Source organism: Ostrinia furnacalis, unplaced genomic scaffold, assembly GCF_004193835.3.
Source record: "Ostrinia furnacalis isolate ACB-3 unplaced genomic scaffold, ASM419383v2 OfSCF0827, whole genome shotgun sequence".
In the NCBI taxonomy this organism is placed as follows: Eukaryota; Metazoa; Arthropoda; class Insecta; order Lepidoptera; family Crambidae; genus Ostrinia; species Ostrinia furnacalis.
The window spans coordinates 108,438-126,510 of NW_021131066.1; the positions used below are offsets into that span (position 1 = coordinate 108,438).

Here is an 18,073-nt window from a genome sequence, read left to right on the forward strand (position 1 = left end):
TACCATAGAGCAGTCTTCTCTCTAGTGCAGAGGCTTTGCTCACAACAATGCAAAATATAGTTAGCTAGACTATCCTAGACTCTTTATTTGACCTTCAGCAGCCATAATCATATAAGCGCTCCTTGGATCCCAAAGTCAAACTAAAGTTAAGATAGGTCAGCTAAAATTTTCAGAAAGCAAAATCTAACTCACCTTACAGATTATCTTGGAAAGATGATCGATATACCGTACACCCCAACTGTTCACTTAAGAGCACAATTCACTGATCAGTGTTTGATTTGTTTAATCCGAACACTTTTCACTGAGACAAAAAGTCAATCGTTCATCTCAACGTCAGATCGCGAATGTGATTGTTTTAACGCTATATCCTAACGCACCTGACAGCAGTCGTCCTGGAAGTCCCTGAGCACGCAAGAGCAAGGCTGCAGAGGGTCGCAGCATCCGTGGCCCTGGCAGAACTCCGCCAGCCCGAACTGCGGGTTGTTGTTAGGCACGTACTCCATGGGAGCAATATGTTTGATATCTCCCTCGTTGAGCCTTCATGGAAATGACAAACTTACCAGAGAGCAGCATTCTCCCTTGTGTAGAGGGTTTCCTCACACCAATGCAGCATGTAGCTAGGCTCATTATTGATCATCTTCAGCAGCCTTAATGACATTTAAGCGCTCCTTGCATTCAAAGCTAATGACGACTACATACATACTTAGTTGTAAATCTCATCATATTTTCTAGTAAAATTCTCGGAAAACAAAGTCTAACTCACCTTGCAGATTATCTTGGAAAGTTGATCGATATACACTCTCAACTGTTCACTCCAGAGCACAATTCACTGATCACAGCGTTTGATTTGTTTAATCCAAACACTTTTCACTGAGACAAAAGTCAATCGTTCATCTCAACGTCAGATCGCGAATGTGATTGTTTTAACGCTATATCCTAACGCACCTGACAGCAGTCGTCCTGGAAGTCCCTGAGCACGCAAGAGCAAGGCTGTCGCAGCATCCGTGGCCCAGACAGAACTCCGCCAGCCCGAACTGCGGGTTGTTGGGCACGTACTCCATGGGAGCAATATGTTTGATATCTCCCTCGTTGAGCCTCCATGGAAATGACAAACTTACCAGAGAGCAGCATTTTCTCTGTTGTGTAGTGGTTTCCCTCTCAGCAATACAGCATGTAGCTAGACTATCCTCTAGATTCATGAGTTGACACCTTCAGCTTCCATAATCATAAGGCGTTCCTTGCACCCCTAATCCCTGAGTGAATATCTCATGATAAGTCTAGTAAAATTATCGGAAAACAAAGTAGAACTCACCTTACAGATTATCTTGGAAAGATGATCGATATACACTCCAACTGTTCACTTAAGAGCACAATTCACTGATCAGTGTTTGATTTGTTTAATCCGAACACTTCACTGAGACAAAAGTCAATCGTTCATCTCAACGTCAGATCGCGAATGTAATCGTTTTAACGCTATATCCTAACGCACCTGACAGCAGTCGTCCTGGAAGTCCCTGAGCACGCAAGAGCAAGGCTGCAGAGGGTCGCAGCATCCGTGGCCCTGGCAGAACTCCGCCAGCCCGAACTGCGGGTTGTTGCGCACGTACTCCATGGGTGCAATACATTTAGCAGCTAACATCTATAGATAGATAGGCTGGGCAGAACTCACCTAGCCAACATTCATATCTAAGACTAGATTTTTCTCCCTTGATGAGCGCTTACGGATGCAGATGTAACATAACTTACCATAGAGCAGTATTCTCTCTAGTGCAGAGGCTTTGGTCACAAATAATTTAGCTAGCTAGACTATCCTAGATTCATTAGTTGACAACCTTCAGCTGCCGTAATCATAAGGCGCTCCTTGGCAAGTTAGGTTAGCTAAAATTTTCAGAAAGCAAAGTCTATTAACTCACCTTGCAGATTATCTTGGTAGGTATACACTCCAATTGTTTACTCAAGAGCACCGTTCACTTAGTCCATACACTTTTCACTAATGCAATAATTAAAGAAAAGTCAATCGTTCATCTTTCTACGCGGTCAGATCGCGAATGTAATCGTTTTAACGCTATATCCTAACGCACCTGACAGCAGTCGTCCTGGAAGTCCCTGAGCACGCAAGAGCAAGGCTGCAGAGGGTCGCAGCATCCGTGGCCCTGGCAGAACTCCGCCAGCCCGAACTGCGGGTTGTTGGGCACGTACTCCATGGCCCCGCCTCCCTCGGTCGCGCATGTTTACCGCGCATGGGCGGGATTCATGGTGCTACTTATTTCCGTCGCTTGTAGTCCCGCGTCGGCATGGCTGGAACGATATGGTTATGCATAGTTGTAGTTTAATTAGTGGATAGATGGATGGAAGTTTAGGTAACTTAACTCAGCTAACAGTGGAGCAGGTGGAGCAATTGTTTTAAATTGAAAATAAAGAAACTAAGTACACACTCGTGTAAATTAAGCTTATTTAGAAAAATGCGTACTTAGAATATTTAATAGCTATGATAATTAATTTGTTCAACGAAAAGACAATTCAGACTCAAAGATAATGACATCAGTTTAAACCAAACACCGTCGCAAAAATCTTTACCCTACCTTTAGAAGTAGGCTATATTTTTTCTGTTCTTTTTTCTTTCAGCCAATTTTGGATATTACTCTGTTATTTATATTTCCTTTATCAAGCTCTACGCCATCTTCTACTGAATAATCGTTACCAAAATAGCTGAGCTTTTTTGACACTGAAAATTTTCTAAAAGAGCAAGCTTTTAGTCAAAAATCTCTATCTGCTCTGAAGTTTTAAATAGAATCATAATAAGCCAAATCTAAATCTACTTTTTGTTGCTTACGAAAACTTAAACCTAATTAAAATAAAAAATAATTATCGCCAGCAGACATTATACACGCTGGAATTTTAATTAAAAACCTTCTGCATCCTTTTCTAATTTTGCATTTGCGAGAGTAAATTCTATATAGGTAGTTACACGTTTATTAAATGAGCCACTTCACGTCGTATCTGTCAGAAAGCGAGTGGAAATACAAAATTTAAAATTTTACTATAAAAACATTAAATAGCAGTTAACGTGACAACTTTGCGATAGCTTGCCGATCCGTGTTCCGAAGTGAACTCATCTTGCAGNTCTTGCAGCGAAACTTGCTTGTAGGGATATCTTCTGCCCCCTGAAAGAGCTTTTCCAACCAACTCAAGTTGGTTTTGGGAGCAAAGGAGGTTGCGAAGCCGCCGTTCATGCTACTAGGAACTTTTTGGCCAGCACTGATTGCGAAATTCTCTTGAAAGTAGACGTGAAGAATGCTTTCAACTCGCTGGACAGATCCGCCTTGCTGAACGAGGTNTATATGATGAGACAAATAATCTTATGGTATAGTGTGCTTACTTTCTTTGAAAGCGTTCTTTCACAGAAAGAAGCAGTGGAAAAGGGGAGCGAGAGGCCTCAGCCGAGACTGGTTAACCGGGTCAGGTTTTTAGTGGGTGTAGGCCCCTACACCCACTAAAAACCTGACCCAGTACCCACCTTCTGGTAGGAAGAACCCCACATAACCCACTAGCTGCCCCCGCAGCTGGTGGGTATGAAATGTTATGCATTTTCCGGATAAAAAAAGAATAGTAAACAGGAAAAGTTTGTTTTGAATAGAACCGATTTGAAAAAATCTCTCACCATTAAAATTCAAAAATTTTTCTGCTGAACATAGGCTGTATAAAATATTCTCAAAATAGTAAAAAACCTTTAATTGATAATTTACTATTTGATAAAGAATTTACGTATTTATTATTGATTAGGATTTTATAGTTTCCTTGAGCTGTCACTTGACAGCCTGGCACACTTTTACGATGGTGGATCAAAGTATTTTGGTTTGACTATAGAGCGTGAGAACACGCACACAGTCATAATTATTTTAGTGTGAATAAAACTAGCATCGAAATTACCTATACTTGACATGCCACGCTAGACGTAAACGCTCTTAAGGGTATTAGGTTTTCCAATGCCTATTATTGAGTAGTCTTTTTTGTCTCTAAAGAAAATGGGTCATGAAACCTATGACTCAGCCACTACAGCCTATCGCGGTGTGTGTTTTGGATAAGGCCATCTCATTAGGACACCGTGGTGGCGCCTCTGTGCCCCGTGGTCGCCTCGTGACAAATAGCAACATTCGATTGCCTGCAATAAATTGGTTACTCGACTATGCCGATGCCTCCATGTAACTGAATACATCTTGTTGTGTGTTCTAAAGCCCTAGGAGTTAAAGCTGGTTTTAATTTTATCTTTTCCCCCTAGATAATAGAGATCAAATCTCCCGAGTCGGCCCGGAGCGGCGACGGCGGCTTCCTGCAGTTCCGGCCCGTGGCTTACACCACGCAAGAGCGCGGCGTCACCACCTCTACGATAGTGCACGTCTCCGCTTTCAACAGGTTCGGTTCTTTTACGAGACAACTTTGATTATTAATTTATTGATTTTAGCGCGATCATTTGTAATCTACTTAAAAGGAGACCAACTTGCAAAAACAAAAAGGCGTGTCAAAACTTTCAAGCATGTTTTTATCACCGGTCATGTCGGTTCCCATTGACGAGATTTGTTAAGATTGGGACAAGGTTCCATTTATTTATTCAGACTGTTGTTTAGTTTCTAGAACGAACTAGCGACTCTCGAATTTTACAAATAAATTGATTTCATTTGTCCGTTTATTAATATGTTTATATCCGTTGTCTAGTACCCATAGTACAAGCTTTGCTTAGTTTGGGACTAGAAGCGCAGTGTAAAATGTCCAAGGATATTTATTATTATTATTATTATCGTTAGTCTAATAAGCCTAGGCGCAGACTGACCGACTTTTTATCGGCTGATAGTCGGGTCGGACTGTTAATCAGTATGAAAGACTACACCGATTTGATATGGGCCGATTCTTCATAAAATTCGAATCGGGTCCAACTGCCTAATACCAACACTAATTATCATCTTATTTGTGCAGGACGTCAATCCCCAAGAGCAGCACGTTGGAGACGTTCTTCCGTCACGCCGATGCCAGCCGCCTGCTGCTGCAGGACTTGCTGGTGTCCTTCGGCGAGGCCGGCGACGGGTTCTACGAGAAGCACAACTACACTTCTTGGTAAGTTCAATTTTAACGTCTACCCTTCTACCTCTACCTTCGCACTCACAGCTTTCTGCTTAACCCAGGGGTTGACTGGCTGAGAATGCTCAAATAGCATTAAGTCCACCTTTTGTACTATTTTATTGTGCAAAGAAGTTTTATAATAATAATAATAAGTTCATGCATAAAATAACTGCCATGCAAAAAAAAATTATTTATTCCTTTCTTTTTGTTTATCTTGTCATTCGATACCTACACAAATTCTACTTACGATACATATCGTTTGCCTCCTGTCACATAAAAAAAGGGATATAACTGAATAGGTTCCTGTGGTCATGGTATGTGTCATATCATGGCCATGTCTTATTGAGCACATCTGAAGTCTCATTGATTTAACCATAGGACTATCCTCAGTTATGCATTATACCCGTAGTTACATCACTTATGCTCGTTTTAGTTATTTTAAGTAAACGGTATACGCCCGCACTGTGATAAAAAAATCAGCTTGTCCAGCAAGTCTAAGATGGCTAAATGTCTGCGTAGATCTTCCTCACTCAGGGTTGCTTAAATATATCACTTGCTATCGATAACACTGAAAATTGAACTACATAATATCGTTTCGAGTTGGTATTTCTTGTAGACCAAGAGCTGGTGAACGCCAGACTTACATAATTTTACAAAAGCTGTCAAAGCCACGTTGACCCGAACTTCATGATTCACCAACATTTTATCATGTATTGGGAGCATATGCTGACAAACTTTCAGCTTTTATAAAATGACTTAGGTCTGGCTTTCACTAGCTCTTAGTCTATTGGTGTACAATAAATTTCTATCTATCAGGTCGTTCACGGTGGGCTACGGCGCGCAAATTGAACTACATTATCGTTTCGAGTTGGTATTTTTACAATTTTCAATCTATCTAGGTCGTTCACGGTGGGCTACGGCGCGCCTCCCCTAGAAGGCTTCTCGGCCTTCGTGATCGGCATCATCTGCGTGGGCCTCGGGCTGCCGATAGCCCTGGCGGCGTCGGGCGCGGTTTATGCGCTGGTGCGCCGACGCCACGACCCGCCGCGCCGGTTGCTGGACGACGAATGACCTTATAGCTTCAGCGCGCTGAGGGAGCATGACTGATGTGAGTAGAATAGAAACTGTTTTGATTTTTTTCCCGCTAACCCCCCGTGTTAAGCCAAATACACTCGGCATCAAATAAATCGCACCTCCCGCAACAAGCACTTCTCAAACGTATGCATCCCCACTTCCCACCAACATTGGTTCCATTTGAAAGCTTAGTTCTAAGCTTCATTTCATTAAAGGAAAGGTTTTTACCCCAAAAATGTGTTTTTAGAAGGATCCAGAGTCACTTCTTCAAAAAATAGGTAGTTACGCTTGAGCCAAATTTTATGGCTATAAAACTGTTAAGTTGGGATTAATTGCTATCCATCTGTTAAAAAGGACACGTAAGATCATTATTTGGTTTTATAACCACAAAAATTGGTCTACTTGGTCCCATAGGTGAGCCCCAAGTGAGGCCTTTTTTCAAGTCACATTTATGGTACTTATCTGTTAATTGTTTATAAAAAAATTAAATGTGTTTTTCTTTAAGTTTATTTATTGGGCTTTCAAATAACACCAATATTGTTGAGGCACCATGATTGTGTCAAAAGAAAATCTTTAAAGTTCGCGTCGCGGAAGGTGCGGTTTATTTGATGTTGAGTGTATGTACAACAGGGGTGGCCAAACTTTTGAACTGTGAGGTCTACTTATGCTCGAAAATATTTCTTGCGGTCGAATGCAAGGTAAAGTTTATAAGAGTGAAATAAAACATTTTAGCAGCAACAATACTACGACGTTACGACGACCGACCGAAGCGTGTGAGTACCTATATTTATAGGTAGATAGATAGATAGATAGTCAGTGTTCTTGGCGCGAATAGTACATTTTAAAATAAGTTCAATTTATTTAACTCTCGCGGGCTACCAAAATCGTCTTCGCGGTCGACCGGTAGACCGCGGTCGACCTCTTGGCCATCACTGATATATAATATGCTTGCTTATGTTACGAGTGGGTTCACCATAATAGTCCAGGGGCGACTGGGTTTGAAGTTTTGAACTAGCGTTCCTTGGATTTCGAGTCTGCCAATCCGACACCCTTAGCCTAACGGTGAAGAAAGTTTTTGAAACATGATGTTTGGCAGCTTCAGCGTGCTACAAAGACAATTAAATGAGTCTTTATAAAAACCCTAGAACATTTTTAGAATGATTGAACCGACTGACCGAGTTTTAACAATATGTCAATAATAATGTGCCGCACCCTTGCGACATTCAATATTTTAACATAGCGGAAATTTAAAAATTAGACTAAACAGAGCCCAAAATCCAACCATTTAGAAGACACTTCAGTAAAGAAAAATAGTAAACAAGCCTTCATTTTCGCTTACAGGTTTTCAGAGCCACCATCGCAAAGTCAACCAATAACATGTAGGAAACCGATGCCTTCTTACAATTTTCCCAACATTTTACATCATGGATTCAATTGAAATCGTCCCGCCCGCGCCCTTAGAAAAATAAACTTTTTAGCTTAGTTGTTCACAGAATACAGGTGACATGATAGGCTCAAAGATGGACTGCGTATTGGTCTAAAAGGACCCCTACCAAATTACATAATATATTGGGAAAGAACTTAGGAACCAATGAAAATGCAAAATAGACGCATGGCACCAAATTATTATATTATTACGGTGTAAATAATATTTTAATTGAGTTTGAGTTGGATGGTATTATTCATTTTTAGCAACTTAAACTGCATCCTAAAATACTTTAGCACTTAACCAGTGTTCTCAATAACAACAAGAACCTTTTACATAACAGCGTCTTAGAGAGCACGATTTTAATTTTAATTGACCATAAACAAACCAGAGACAGTTTACGTTTGATTAGATATTCGTTTTAGTAAAATTTAAATTAATTTAGACTGTAATTCAATGATCTGTGTAATTTAAATATGAATATACAGGGTGATAGATTAAACGTAGAAGTAACTTCCAAAGGTACTATGGAACCAATGGTAAAATTTATTTTTAAAAAATCCTGCTATTTTATACATTCTGCTCGAGTAATTTTCAATTTTGTTTCGGATCAGTTTTTTTTAAATGAAATAGAATAACCTCCTGTAGTTTTTCTAGCGTTCCATCTATCACCCTATACATAATTATACTAATTTATGTGTATGTACTAATACTATGTATTTTTAAGTGCTAACCAAACTTTTGTATTATGACGTTTAAAGTACTAAAATAGCTGCGGCTTAATATGTAATCAATAATCATTTTAAATCCTATGACTAATTAGTAAATACAAGCATTCATATAACAGCATTCCAATAAATGCCTTCAAAACATTTGTAACTCAATGCGTTACTAAAGAGTTAATTTAATGTTTAAAACCTCTTAAAGTGCCTGCACAGTGTGCGTAAAAAAGCAAAAATAAAGTCTTTATATGTATAAAATATTTCGAAAACAACATTTACATGAGTTAATTGTGTACCTTATGCATATTGAATGTTAATTGATTGTTGTATGTTATAGTTAAATAATGTTAGCCTTTTTTAACCATGAGCCCGACGGTACTACAGCGTCTACTACAGCATACAAACTAACCCTTGGCTATGCGTGCGGATCGGATTTACAACCCGGTTGAGATAACTGCGTACCTGGTAGCCGTGACGTCACATCGACGCTCTGGTATGGACGGGGCGAAATTGGGGATGTGCGCAGGTGAGTGCGAGGCAGCGAATGCGCAGTTAGCTCCATCGCGTTGTAGTGTTTCTTTCTTGATCTCATTTAACATTAGCGCGTTTAAGTGTGAATACAGGGTGGTTTGATCGACAACCTGTACCTGTCGAGCTAAAAGGCTATTTTTGATATTGGGTTTATGTAATCATTGCTTTATTGGTCGAGTATTAGAAAAAGCGACGCGTTTCAGTATTTTATGCTAAATTACGTGTATGCAAATACACGTCCTTCGATGCTGCATTATAATTAATTCATTGTTTTCTTTTGTAAATACAAATGTTTCTAGATAAATTTTATTTTTTATAAGTAGGTAAATTTGGTTCCTCAATATTGTTGGCATTGATCAAAGCCTTCATTAGCCATAGTTGGAAAGATATTTAAACGAAATAATCCTGATGGTAAGATCTTAGTTATAATGCGACGCCAAGACCAAGAGTTTTATTTTTAGAACAATTTGTATATTTTGTAAGTTATTTTAAGTTTTAATTTTATTAGCGCTATATTTTTGATGTGATATTAATTTCATTATGAGATTGTTTGTATGGATTACACAAATAAAATCATACTAATATTATCTATTTTGTTTCTTTCGGTCTAGTAATCCGCAAAATCCATCTGGTCTGGGCCATCATGTAGATGTCATATGTGACAAACAGCTTGAAAATATGGAAACTTGTTTCAGATTCGATTCAACAACGCCATGTAAACAAATTCACAGTACTTAACCTTAATACATGTGACTGACTAGTGAGAGACAAGGACTTGCATCATTCCTTACTGTAACACTCCAGACACTAATTACAAGTTTACTACGCAGTTATTAATTAACGTACGATAGCCTGGCACGCGAAGTGCATAAATCAAAACGCACATGCAATTTGTGTCAGTTACTTTACTATCGGGCGCAGTTCTTGGGTTCAAATTCCGTTTTGAACATGATAAAGAAACTGGAATGAACTGCTTCCTAACTTTAATGAGGGTACTTTCCTTTATTATAGGGACTGTACCTGATTGAGATGAATAAAAGAATAGTTGATATCTAAGTAGTTTATTAGTATCGAAAAATATCAATACTTATAACAGTAATTTTGAATAACAAAATTATTAAAGCCAATTGTTGAGTTCACAAACATCAATTGCTTTAGCATTTGAGGTAACCGCGCGGCACTCTGGCCTATTTCAGGTGAGGCAGTCCAGGATCGCGCGTCGGTCGAACTTGAAGTTGGCCCACGACGGCGCCACGAAGTTAAAGAACGCGTTATAATCGTCCGGAACCTCCGCATTAGGACTAGAATCTTTTTGCACGGGCGAAAAGTTATTGCTATGAGTATTCTGCGGCGTAAACAGCTGACGCTTCGAGTTTTTCTTATCCTTTTTATTACCACTTCCTTGGTTGTTGCCATTTTTAGAGGCACTGCCATGGTTGGGCTGACTGTGGCCGTGGCTTTGAGAGCCACTTTGAGTACTTGGGCCACTGCTATGAGAATGATTGTTGGCATGCACATTATTGCTGCTATTACTATTGTTGAGATGGCCATTGTTGTTAACATAAGCATTATTACTGTTAACATGGTTATTATTCTTCGGATAAGTCTTCTGAGGGGTATTCTGCTGCTGATACTCTTGTATCTCATTTTGAAGCCCCTGAGAAATGGATTTCGTTTTAGTCTTGCTTGATGTAGACTCGATGTCGCCCATAGATTTGTGCCTTGTTCTTCGTGTACTATTATTGAACACTTTCGAATTACGTTCTGAGACCCAACGTCTCATGCGTTTCACAAACGGTAGCACCATAAAGAATGCATTCGGGCTGACCCCCATTTTGACTTTTGGAGTCATATCCTTCTTGTTCGATGGGAGATCCGCCAGTGGAAACCACTCGCAAGCTTTAATTTCATTCCTTGTTCGAGGCTGGAACTTAGTTTCGCGCGGGATGTAGCCAATGAGATACAACCGGACTATTTGATCGTGAATAATAGCCTCAATGTAGTCATTTTTGTTGATTAGTTTACTTATGTCAAAGCCAGTTTCTTCCAATACCTGCAAGACAAATTATACCAAATTAGTTTGATATGTTACGAAGGAAAATCATATAAGTAGGATGATTTAGACCCTTACAATCTAGAGCCTTACTCTTAATTTAATAGATACCTTCATAACTACTCCATTGTACAGTCAATAGCATGTCAGGCTATAGCATTTTTGTTGCAATATAGTCTGTATTATGAGATACTTAAGCATGTTTAGCTTCGTGCTGTCAACTGTACAATGATGATAGCTAAATAAACCCCCAATTGTAAACAACTCATTTATTATGAAATCTACCTCTCTTGCGGCACACTTCCACGGCTCTTCGTCTTCGTTGACCTTGCCCTTGGGGAAGCCCCAGGAGGCCTTGGTCCAGTAGGACTGCACGAGCAGCACGTGTGTCAGGTCGGTGTCCAGCAGGATGGCCCCGTACGTGGGCACCTTCAACTTGTACTCCCTCCAGTTGTCCAGCACCGCGTCTAGGCTGCTTACGTGCTCTCGGAGTTGTGGGACGTGCTGGAAATAAACAAATAAGTTTCTTCTTAAAAAGATGTAGGTAACTAAATTTTTTTTTTATTTAAAAATGCAGGTAGACACTAATTCAGTTATGTACAGACGACAGGTGGACAAGCTAAACACCGTGGGTCCTTATCTAGTTGTATTATGGAAGATATTTTACAAACAAAAATTTCACAAATCGAAATAAAATCGCAATGCAACGCTGGTAGCTGCAATTAATAATTTATAACATAAAACACTATGCTTACTTGAAAAATATGTGCAGCAAACTCCCTGATACCACACGGGTTTAACTTTGTCGTCTCGTCGGTGCAGTAGTAGTCCAAATAAAACCAATGGGCGAGCTCGATTTGAAAACATATTCGCACGAGGTTCCCTCTGTCTTCAGGAGGGAGATTTATGATGAACCGGCTGAAGAAAACAAAATAATAAAGATTAAAATGTTTTGAAAACAAAGCACATTCATGCTCCAAATTCTTGCAGCAATCTTACCTGCACAAATCATCTAAAATATCAGTTGGTATAGAATGCTTTTGTTTGGGATGATTTGAACTAGGCCCAGTTGATCCCATGGTATTAATTTTAATGATTACGGACTAAAAAACTAATTAGAATAAATTTATTTACCGACAAATGGTCAACTTTTTTACTCTAGAAACGTCAAGAAAATGTCAAATTCACGAACGAACGGGACGAAATTGAACGAATGATGAATGTATGTACTAGAAAATAATCAGTCGGGGGGAGTAGGGTGAATGCGTGAATTAATTGTTGCAACACTATTTCTCTACTTCTTGAAACGTTAAAATAAACTTGTCATAGCTGTCATTTTGTAAACCTTTGAAAAACTTCCAACACAGCGAATCAATCCGAAATATTTCGATTAATTCCGAAAAAATGGATATCACTCCATTATTTAAAGCGTGCATAAAAACCGTGAAAACACGAAACAAAGCTTTTGGCATCCATAGCCCCATAAGCGAAGACAAACAGCGAATACTTCGGACGAAACCCAAGAGTGCTTTTATGACTACAGCGAGGGACATAAATTCGCAAATAACAAGACTGCGCGACTTTCTGTTGGAGTACAGAGATAAATATTTAAGTTTCTTCGATAATGTTACTGGGGACGAGATGTCAGATTCGGATAGGGACCAAATAGACGCGGGGGCACAGCGCATTATAAACACCTGTTCTCACTTGCTGAAAGAGTTCCGGAACGATAACCGCAAGGTGGCCGTGTCCCAGCAGATGCGGGACTACATGGACGGCGTGATGGATCTCATAGATATGTACTTAAAAGCTGTGTGTAAGATACACAGCGAGCTGAAGGCCCTGCGGGTGCAACGAGCGTTGGATGTACGCAAGTTATCGCGACTGGAACTGCCGCAAACAAAGTCAAACATTCCAAACCCTTTTGTAACAGAGAAAGATATTATAGTCAAAGAAGAAGAAGAATCAGCGGAAATGGAAGAAACTGACAATGCTAAGAGAAGTCTGGATTTGTCAGAGAATGAAACTGCAGTGTTGGCAGATGAGGAGCAGCTGAGTGCAGAAGAGATGCAGATGTTTGAGGCAGAGAATGTGCAGCTTCTGAATGAACTGAACAACATGACTGAAGAAGTGCGGCAGATTGAGAGCAAAGTCTTGCATATAGCTGAATTGCAAGAAGTTTTCACTGAAAAGGTAATGAAACACTATCTTGATTTTAATCTTTACATATTTTTATAAAAACCAAGTTTAGTTAGGGAAATCTAATAAAATGGGTTTTGTATCCAAAATTAATGATAAATTAAGTAATGAATTTAAATAAAAATATTTCGTTTATTTCAGCCAAATGATGTCCACTGCTGGACAAAGGCTTCCCCCAAGGTTTAAATAAAAAGATAAAAGTTTAAAAATACTTTAAGCTGGATTATTTTATTTTACAGATTCTTCAGCAAGAGCAAGACATAGATAGGATATCCACAACAGTAGTAGGAGCCACAGAAAACGTCAAAGATGCTAATGAACAAATTAAGCAAGCCATTCAGAGGAACGCTGGTTTGCGGGTCTACATCCTGTTTGTTTTACTGGTTATGTCTTTCACACTTTTGTTCCTTGATTGGTACAATGATTAAACCTATATCAGTGAAATTACTTTTATTATTACTAACATGATGTATGTATATTAAGCGATAAAGATAATGTAATTGACTTGTATTGAGGTACTTTTGTAGTTTGGTGAATGAAATCCAATAAAAATCCAAAACTAACCATGATTTTGTTATGTAGGAATTGTTCATTCATTAGAAACTTTGATATAGCGCTTTATTGAGTAGATTCCTGCAGTATTTTAGTGGAACAGTGGTCTATCATAAGTAAGCACAAGAGGAGATACTTTTGAAAACGGGTAGATTATCCATTGTAAATTGAAAAAAATAAAAGTTTCTATCTGATTTTAAATAAAAGGGCTTCAAAGTATGCTTCTTTAGATGATTTCAGAAAGATCTCCACTTTGCTAATGAAACGAGGCTTAAATCACATCGTTCCATTGCCAAAATATTGTATAAAAAAGTACAAAGGCTGTCAATGTGACATTTTTTTTTTATCAGCTGTCATGCAACATGACAACCCGCACAACAACAAATTAATTGATTTGCGTATTTCTTTAAATTTTCCTGGTTTTAATCCCATTAATTCTATTCTCTGATAATTAAACTGATTTCTCATGATATATAAATTTATATCAGCACAGTTTTTAGCAGTAATATTGTGTTAATGCTTCGCAAACATATTAGTAAGTTGGGATTGTGTTGCCGCTCCGATTATCCTATAAAACCGATTGTACCTCAAATAAATTACACTGCAAGTGCTACAACGACATTAAAGAATATGGAAGCTGTAAAAAGCATGAAGGATTTGGGTTATGCATTCAACAGTGGTAAGGATTTTCACTTATAATAATACTAGCTAAGAATGGGCTGATGTTTTCATGCTTTACTTAAATTTTAGATGGGCAATTAAGAAAAATAGGTCCCGATGGCAAACCTAGTGAGGAGCCGTTTCAGTTTAACATCAGTGATCAGCATCAAGAGTGTCAGGCTCACTATGAGGAGTTGGGTAGTGCCATCACTGAGCACATATACAGCCTCCTTGAAACCAAATATAATCTAGTTAGATTGCCTGTGCCCGTGGGCTCCACGCCGGCGACGGGCACCTTTATATTTGCATCCAAAGACTACAACCATAAGGATGTGCTCCTTGTTCTAATTAATGGATCAGGAGCAGTCAGAGCTGGGCAATGGGCTAGATCGTAAGTGTTCTAGATCAATACTTGTTTAAAATTTACTGGTTAAATAACTAGTACAATAGTTTTACTGAATTTAATGTCATCAACTGGAATTTGAGTTTTGTTTACTTTACACAATATTTTGCAGCCTAATCATCAATGAAAACCTAGAACAAGGAACTCAGATCCCTTACATTGAAAGAGCTATTGCCAAAGGCTATGGAGTTATGATTCTGAATACCAATGATAATTACCAAGCAGATGGGAAGAAGATACCACATAGCAGCAGTGCTGAAGAGCATGCTTACTATGTGTGGGAGACATACATATCTAAAGCCAAAGCAACTTCTGTAGTCATTGTAGCACACAGCTATGGGGGAGTGGTGACAGTCAGTCTAGCAGACCAGTTGAAAAGTGAATTTGAGAAGAGAGTCAAAGCCATAGCATTTACAGATTCTGTTCATGCATTTTCTCCAATAAAAATGCCCACATTTATGAAGGAGGTACTTACATACTACAGATTTTTATAGAAAATTACTCAATGTTATTTTTCAAAGGAGCTTAACAATGTTTTTATTTTATTTTAGATAACAAGAAACTGGATTTCCTCATCTGCACCACTGGACACACCTATGAAAACTCCTGAATTTGATTGCCCTAGGGTGTCAGCTGGTAAGTTTAACTTGTAATTGTGACAGATACACTGTGTAATAATAAATGGGTATAGTATGAGAAACCCTAAAATATATTGTCTAATGAAGTGTAAAATTATTATGTTACAGGTCACCCAAGACATGAGATGTCCTCATGCTCATGCATCGAATCCGCCTTTAAATTTGTTGAAGAGAAACTTACAAATAAGTAGTTATTTACAAGCACAATGTACACTGTTATTTACTGTAGGTTGAATGATACGAATCACTGAATGTATAGTTGTTTTTAATAATAAGACAATAGATTCTATTTTACAATAATAAATAGTGTTATTTCTTCTTTCCCTTGGAGTAGTTTTTCATCCAGTATTTGACATCTTGTTTGTTGGCTCGGACTCCCAGCACTGCTGACTTTGAGTTGACATCTTTCATGACAAAAGGTGAGAAGCCAGCGATGTAGTCGGGGTCTAAGGCATTAGTTTTGCTCCTGGCCATTTTGGTTGCAAACCTTTTATGAATATGCTGGTCCTCAGTGAGGATTGGGTACTGGAAGTGCTGTCCACCTTTGGGTGTGGGCAAGCTGAATCTTTTCCCTCTTGCAGACAAGGGCTTACGGCCATTGATGTGGATATGCTGGTTGCCATCATCATCTATGCTGACCCCCACTTTCTTCAGTGTGGCATGGCCACATTTGGGGCAAAACAGCTTAGTCATCACACTGGTTGTCTTGAAACAGGTTGTGCAACGAAAAATAAAGGTACGAAGCTGTTTGATTATCCTTCCATCTATAGCTGTAACATTTAAACCTATTTGTTTGAGGACATTCTGCATGGCGAAGTCCGAGGTGATGCAGGCAACTTCTACAGCTTTATCTTCAAATTCTCCCATGTCCATTTCCTTCTTCTTTTCAGCCAGGTTGCCCGGGGTTATCCAGTCTCCTCCATCACTGTCAGAGTCTTCTTCTTCACTTGATTCATTCTCTTCTTCATCTGTATCTACCTTAACTATGAGGTTATCTACTTCTTCGTCTTTCAAGTCGATATTTTGCATTTGCTCTGCAATTTTTTGTGCTAATTCATCAGTTTCTTCTTCAGTTTTGGACTGATCATTGCCAAGATCATCTGGTGTATTTGTATCGCTTTCAGTGACAGGCTCAGATTCATTGCCTGCATTTTTTTCACTGCTTTGAACTTCAGCAGTGTTTGATGTACTTTCACTAGTCTGGTTACCATTGTAGCCCCCTAGACCTGTAACCTTTATAGTCCGTTGCATTGTAGGCTCAGTTTTTAAGTGTTCTGTGCCAATCATTTCCTTCTCAAGTTGGTAAGTCAGTGCCATAACCTTTATATCTGTTGCCGACAGGCTTGTGTAGTCTCCGGTTTTCTTGGAGAAATCTGTGACAAATTTGATATTTTCAGAAAACACATTCTTCACTTTCAAGTCGTACGGCAAGACAACAAGTTTTCTTCTTTGACGATCATTTGTAATTTCATCAATCACTTCCTGAATTGTGTAAACGTTCTCAGCTAGATCTTGTAAATTGGCTGCTTTAATAAAGGCCGTTGTATCAACAACTAAATGCTTAATTTTCTTCGACATTTTATGGATATAATTTTACTTAATTTGCATTGAAAATACAAGAAAAAATAAATCTCACGCACGTGTATCTGCGTGTTTTTGACGTTGTTCACATCTGACAACTGTCAAATTCTGACAATCTTTTTTTTTATATCACAGAAAACCAAACGGAATGATTAAGGTAATAGCACACTAATCAATTCGGAAAGGGAACCGTATCGCTTTTCGCCCCGCCAACTATTAGGCGTAAAGCTCATACCGGGTCTCCAGCGCTTGTTAAGTTTTGCTCTACACTCGTGTAGAGTAAAACACGCGCTAAAGACCCGGCTTAACGTTGACTACCCTTTGCGTTGAAAGAGGGAGAATACTGAACGAATAATGCGAGTTGATATCCGAATTCAAAGGTATGCGTCGACCTTAAACTTTTTTTTTTCACTCGCCGTTTTTTTTACCTGTATTTACAATAAACAGATTTAGACGTGAAGAATGCTTTCAACTCGCTGGACAGATCCGCCTTGCTGAACGAGGTTCGTTTCCACATTCCTCAGATTTATCCTTTCGTTTACCAGTGTTACAACTCCCCATCTAAATTACTTTATACCGATCATTGTATTGAGTCAGCCGTTGGTGTTCAGCAAGGCGATCCTTTAGGTCCAGCACTTTTTAGTTTAGGTATCCACCCAATCATCTCCAATCTAAATTCGAAATTAAATGTTTGGTATCTTGACGACGGTACCCTAGGAGGCAAAGCAGATTCTGTTTATAATGATCTTGTTAGGATAATGACCAACTTTAAAAAGATTGGACTAGACCTTAACCTTTCCAAATGCGAAATTTTTATTAACAATAATATTCCTTCAAATATTCGACAAAACATTTTGGATAAATTCAACTGTCTGGCCCCCAACATCAAAATTCTAAATTCTGACTCACTTTGCCTTCTTGGTGCTCCTCTTCTCGATGACAGCATTAAACCTTGTTTGGACAAAAAAATTAACCATTTTTCAAATATGGCGTCCAGGCTGGAACATCTAAATTCTCATATTGCTTTCACTATTTTGAAATATTGCCTATTTGTCCCTAAATTTACATATACTCTGTTGTTTACTATTTCTCCGTGCAAGTCCAGTTTGAAAAAAAAAC

The 18,073-nt window shown here is 38.8% G+C and overlaps 5 protein-coding genes across 5 annotated transcripts; 3 read left to right on the forward strand and 2 right to left on the reverse strand.

Moving 5' to 3' along the window:
* The first annotated feature begins 4,032 nt into the window (after nt 1–4,032).
* On the forward strand, nt 4,033–9,272 carry LOC114350220 (glycosylated lysosomal membrane protein-like). The gene is made up of 5 exons (XM_028300924.1): nt 4,033–4,068; nt 4,280–4,413; nt 4,972–5,109; nt 6,015–6,223; nt 7,531–9,272. Exons 1-4 carry the CDS (start codon nt 4,033–4,035, stop codon nt 6,184–6,186), a joined length of 480 nt encoding a protein of 159 aa, XP_028156725.1. The 3' UTR covers nt 6,187–6,223; nt 7,531–9,272.
* A 707-nt stretch (nt 9,273–9,979) lies between these two features.
* Nucleotides 9,980–12,101, reverse strand: DCP2 (decapping mRNA 2). Its single transcript, XM_028300933.1, has 4 exons — nt 11,921–12,101; nt 11,677–11,839; nt 11,207–11,425; nt 9,980–10,921 (listed from the first exon to the last, which is right to left on the reverse strand). The coding sequence occupies exons 1-4, from the start codon at nt 11,998–12,000 to the stop codon at nt 10,061–10,063; spliced, it is 1,323 nt and encodes a 440-aa protein (XP_028156734.1). The 5' UTR covers nt 12,001–12,101; the 3' UTR covers nt 9,980–10,060.
* A 139-nt stretch (nt 12,102–12,240) lies between these two features.
* Syx18 (syntaxin 18) lies at nt 12,241–13,689 on the forward strand. Its single transcript, XM_028300935.1, has 2 exons — nt 12,241–13,114; nt 13,360–13,689. Exons 1-2 carry the CDS (start codon nt 12,326–12,328, stop codon nt 13,546–13,548), a joined length of 978 nt encoding a protein of 325 aa, XP_028156736.1. The 5' UTR covers nt 12,241–12,325; the 3' UTR covers nt 13,549–13,689.
* A 323-nt stretch (nt 13,690–14,012) lies between these two features.
* Nucleotides 14,013–15,779, forward strand: LOC114350231 (FAM172 family protein homolog CG10038). Its single transcript, XM_028300936.1, has 5 exons — nt 14,013–14,351; nt 14,423–14,723; nt 14,848–15,202; nt 15,287–15,371; nt 15,482–15,779. The coding sequence occupies exons 1-5, from the start codon at nt 14,189–14,191 to the stop codon at nt 15,562–15,564; spliced, it is 987 nt and encodes a 328-aa protein (XP_028156737.1). The 5' UTR covers nt 14,013–14,188; the 3' UTR covers nt 15,565–15,779.
* LOC114350229 (RNA-binding protein NOB1) lies at nt 15,622–17,053 on the reverse strand. Its single transcript, XM_028300934.1, has one exon. The coding sequence runs from the start codon at nt 16,949–16,951 to the stop codon at nt 15,683–15,685; it is 1,269 nt and encodes a 422-aa protein (XP_028156735.1). The 5' UTR covers nt 16,952–17,053; the 3' UTR covers nt 15,622–15,682.
* Nucleotides 17,054–18,073: the final 1,020 nt, after the last annotated feature.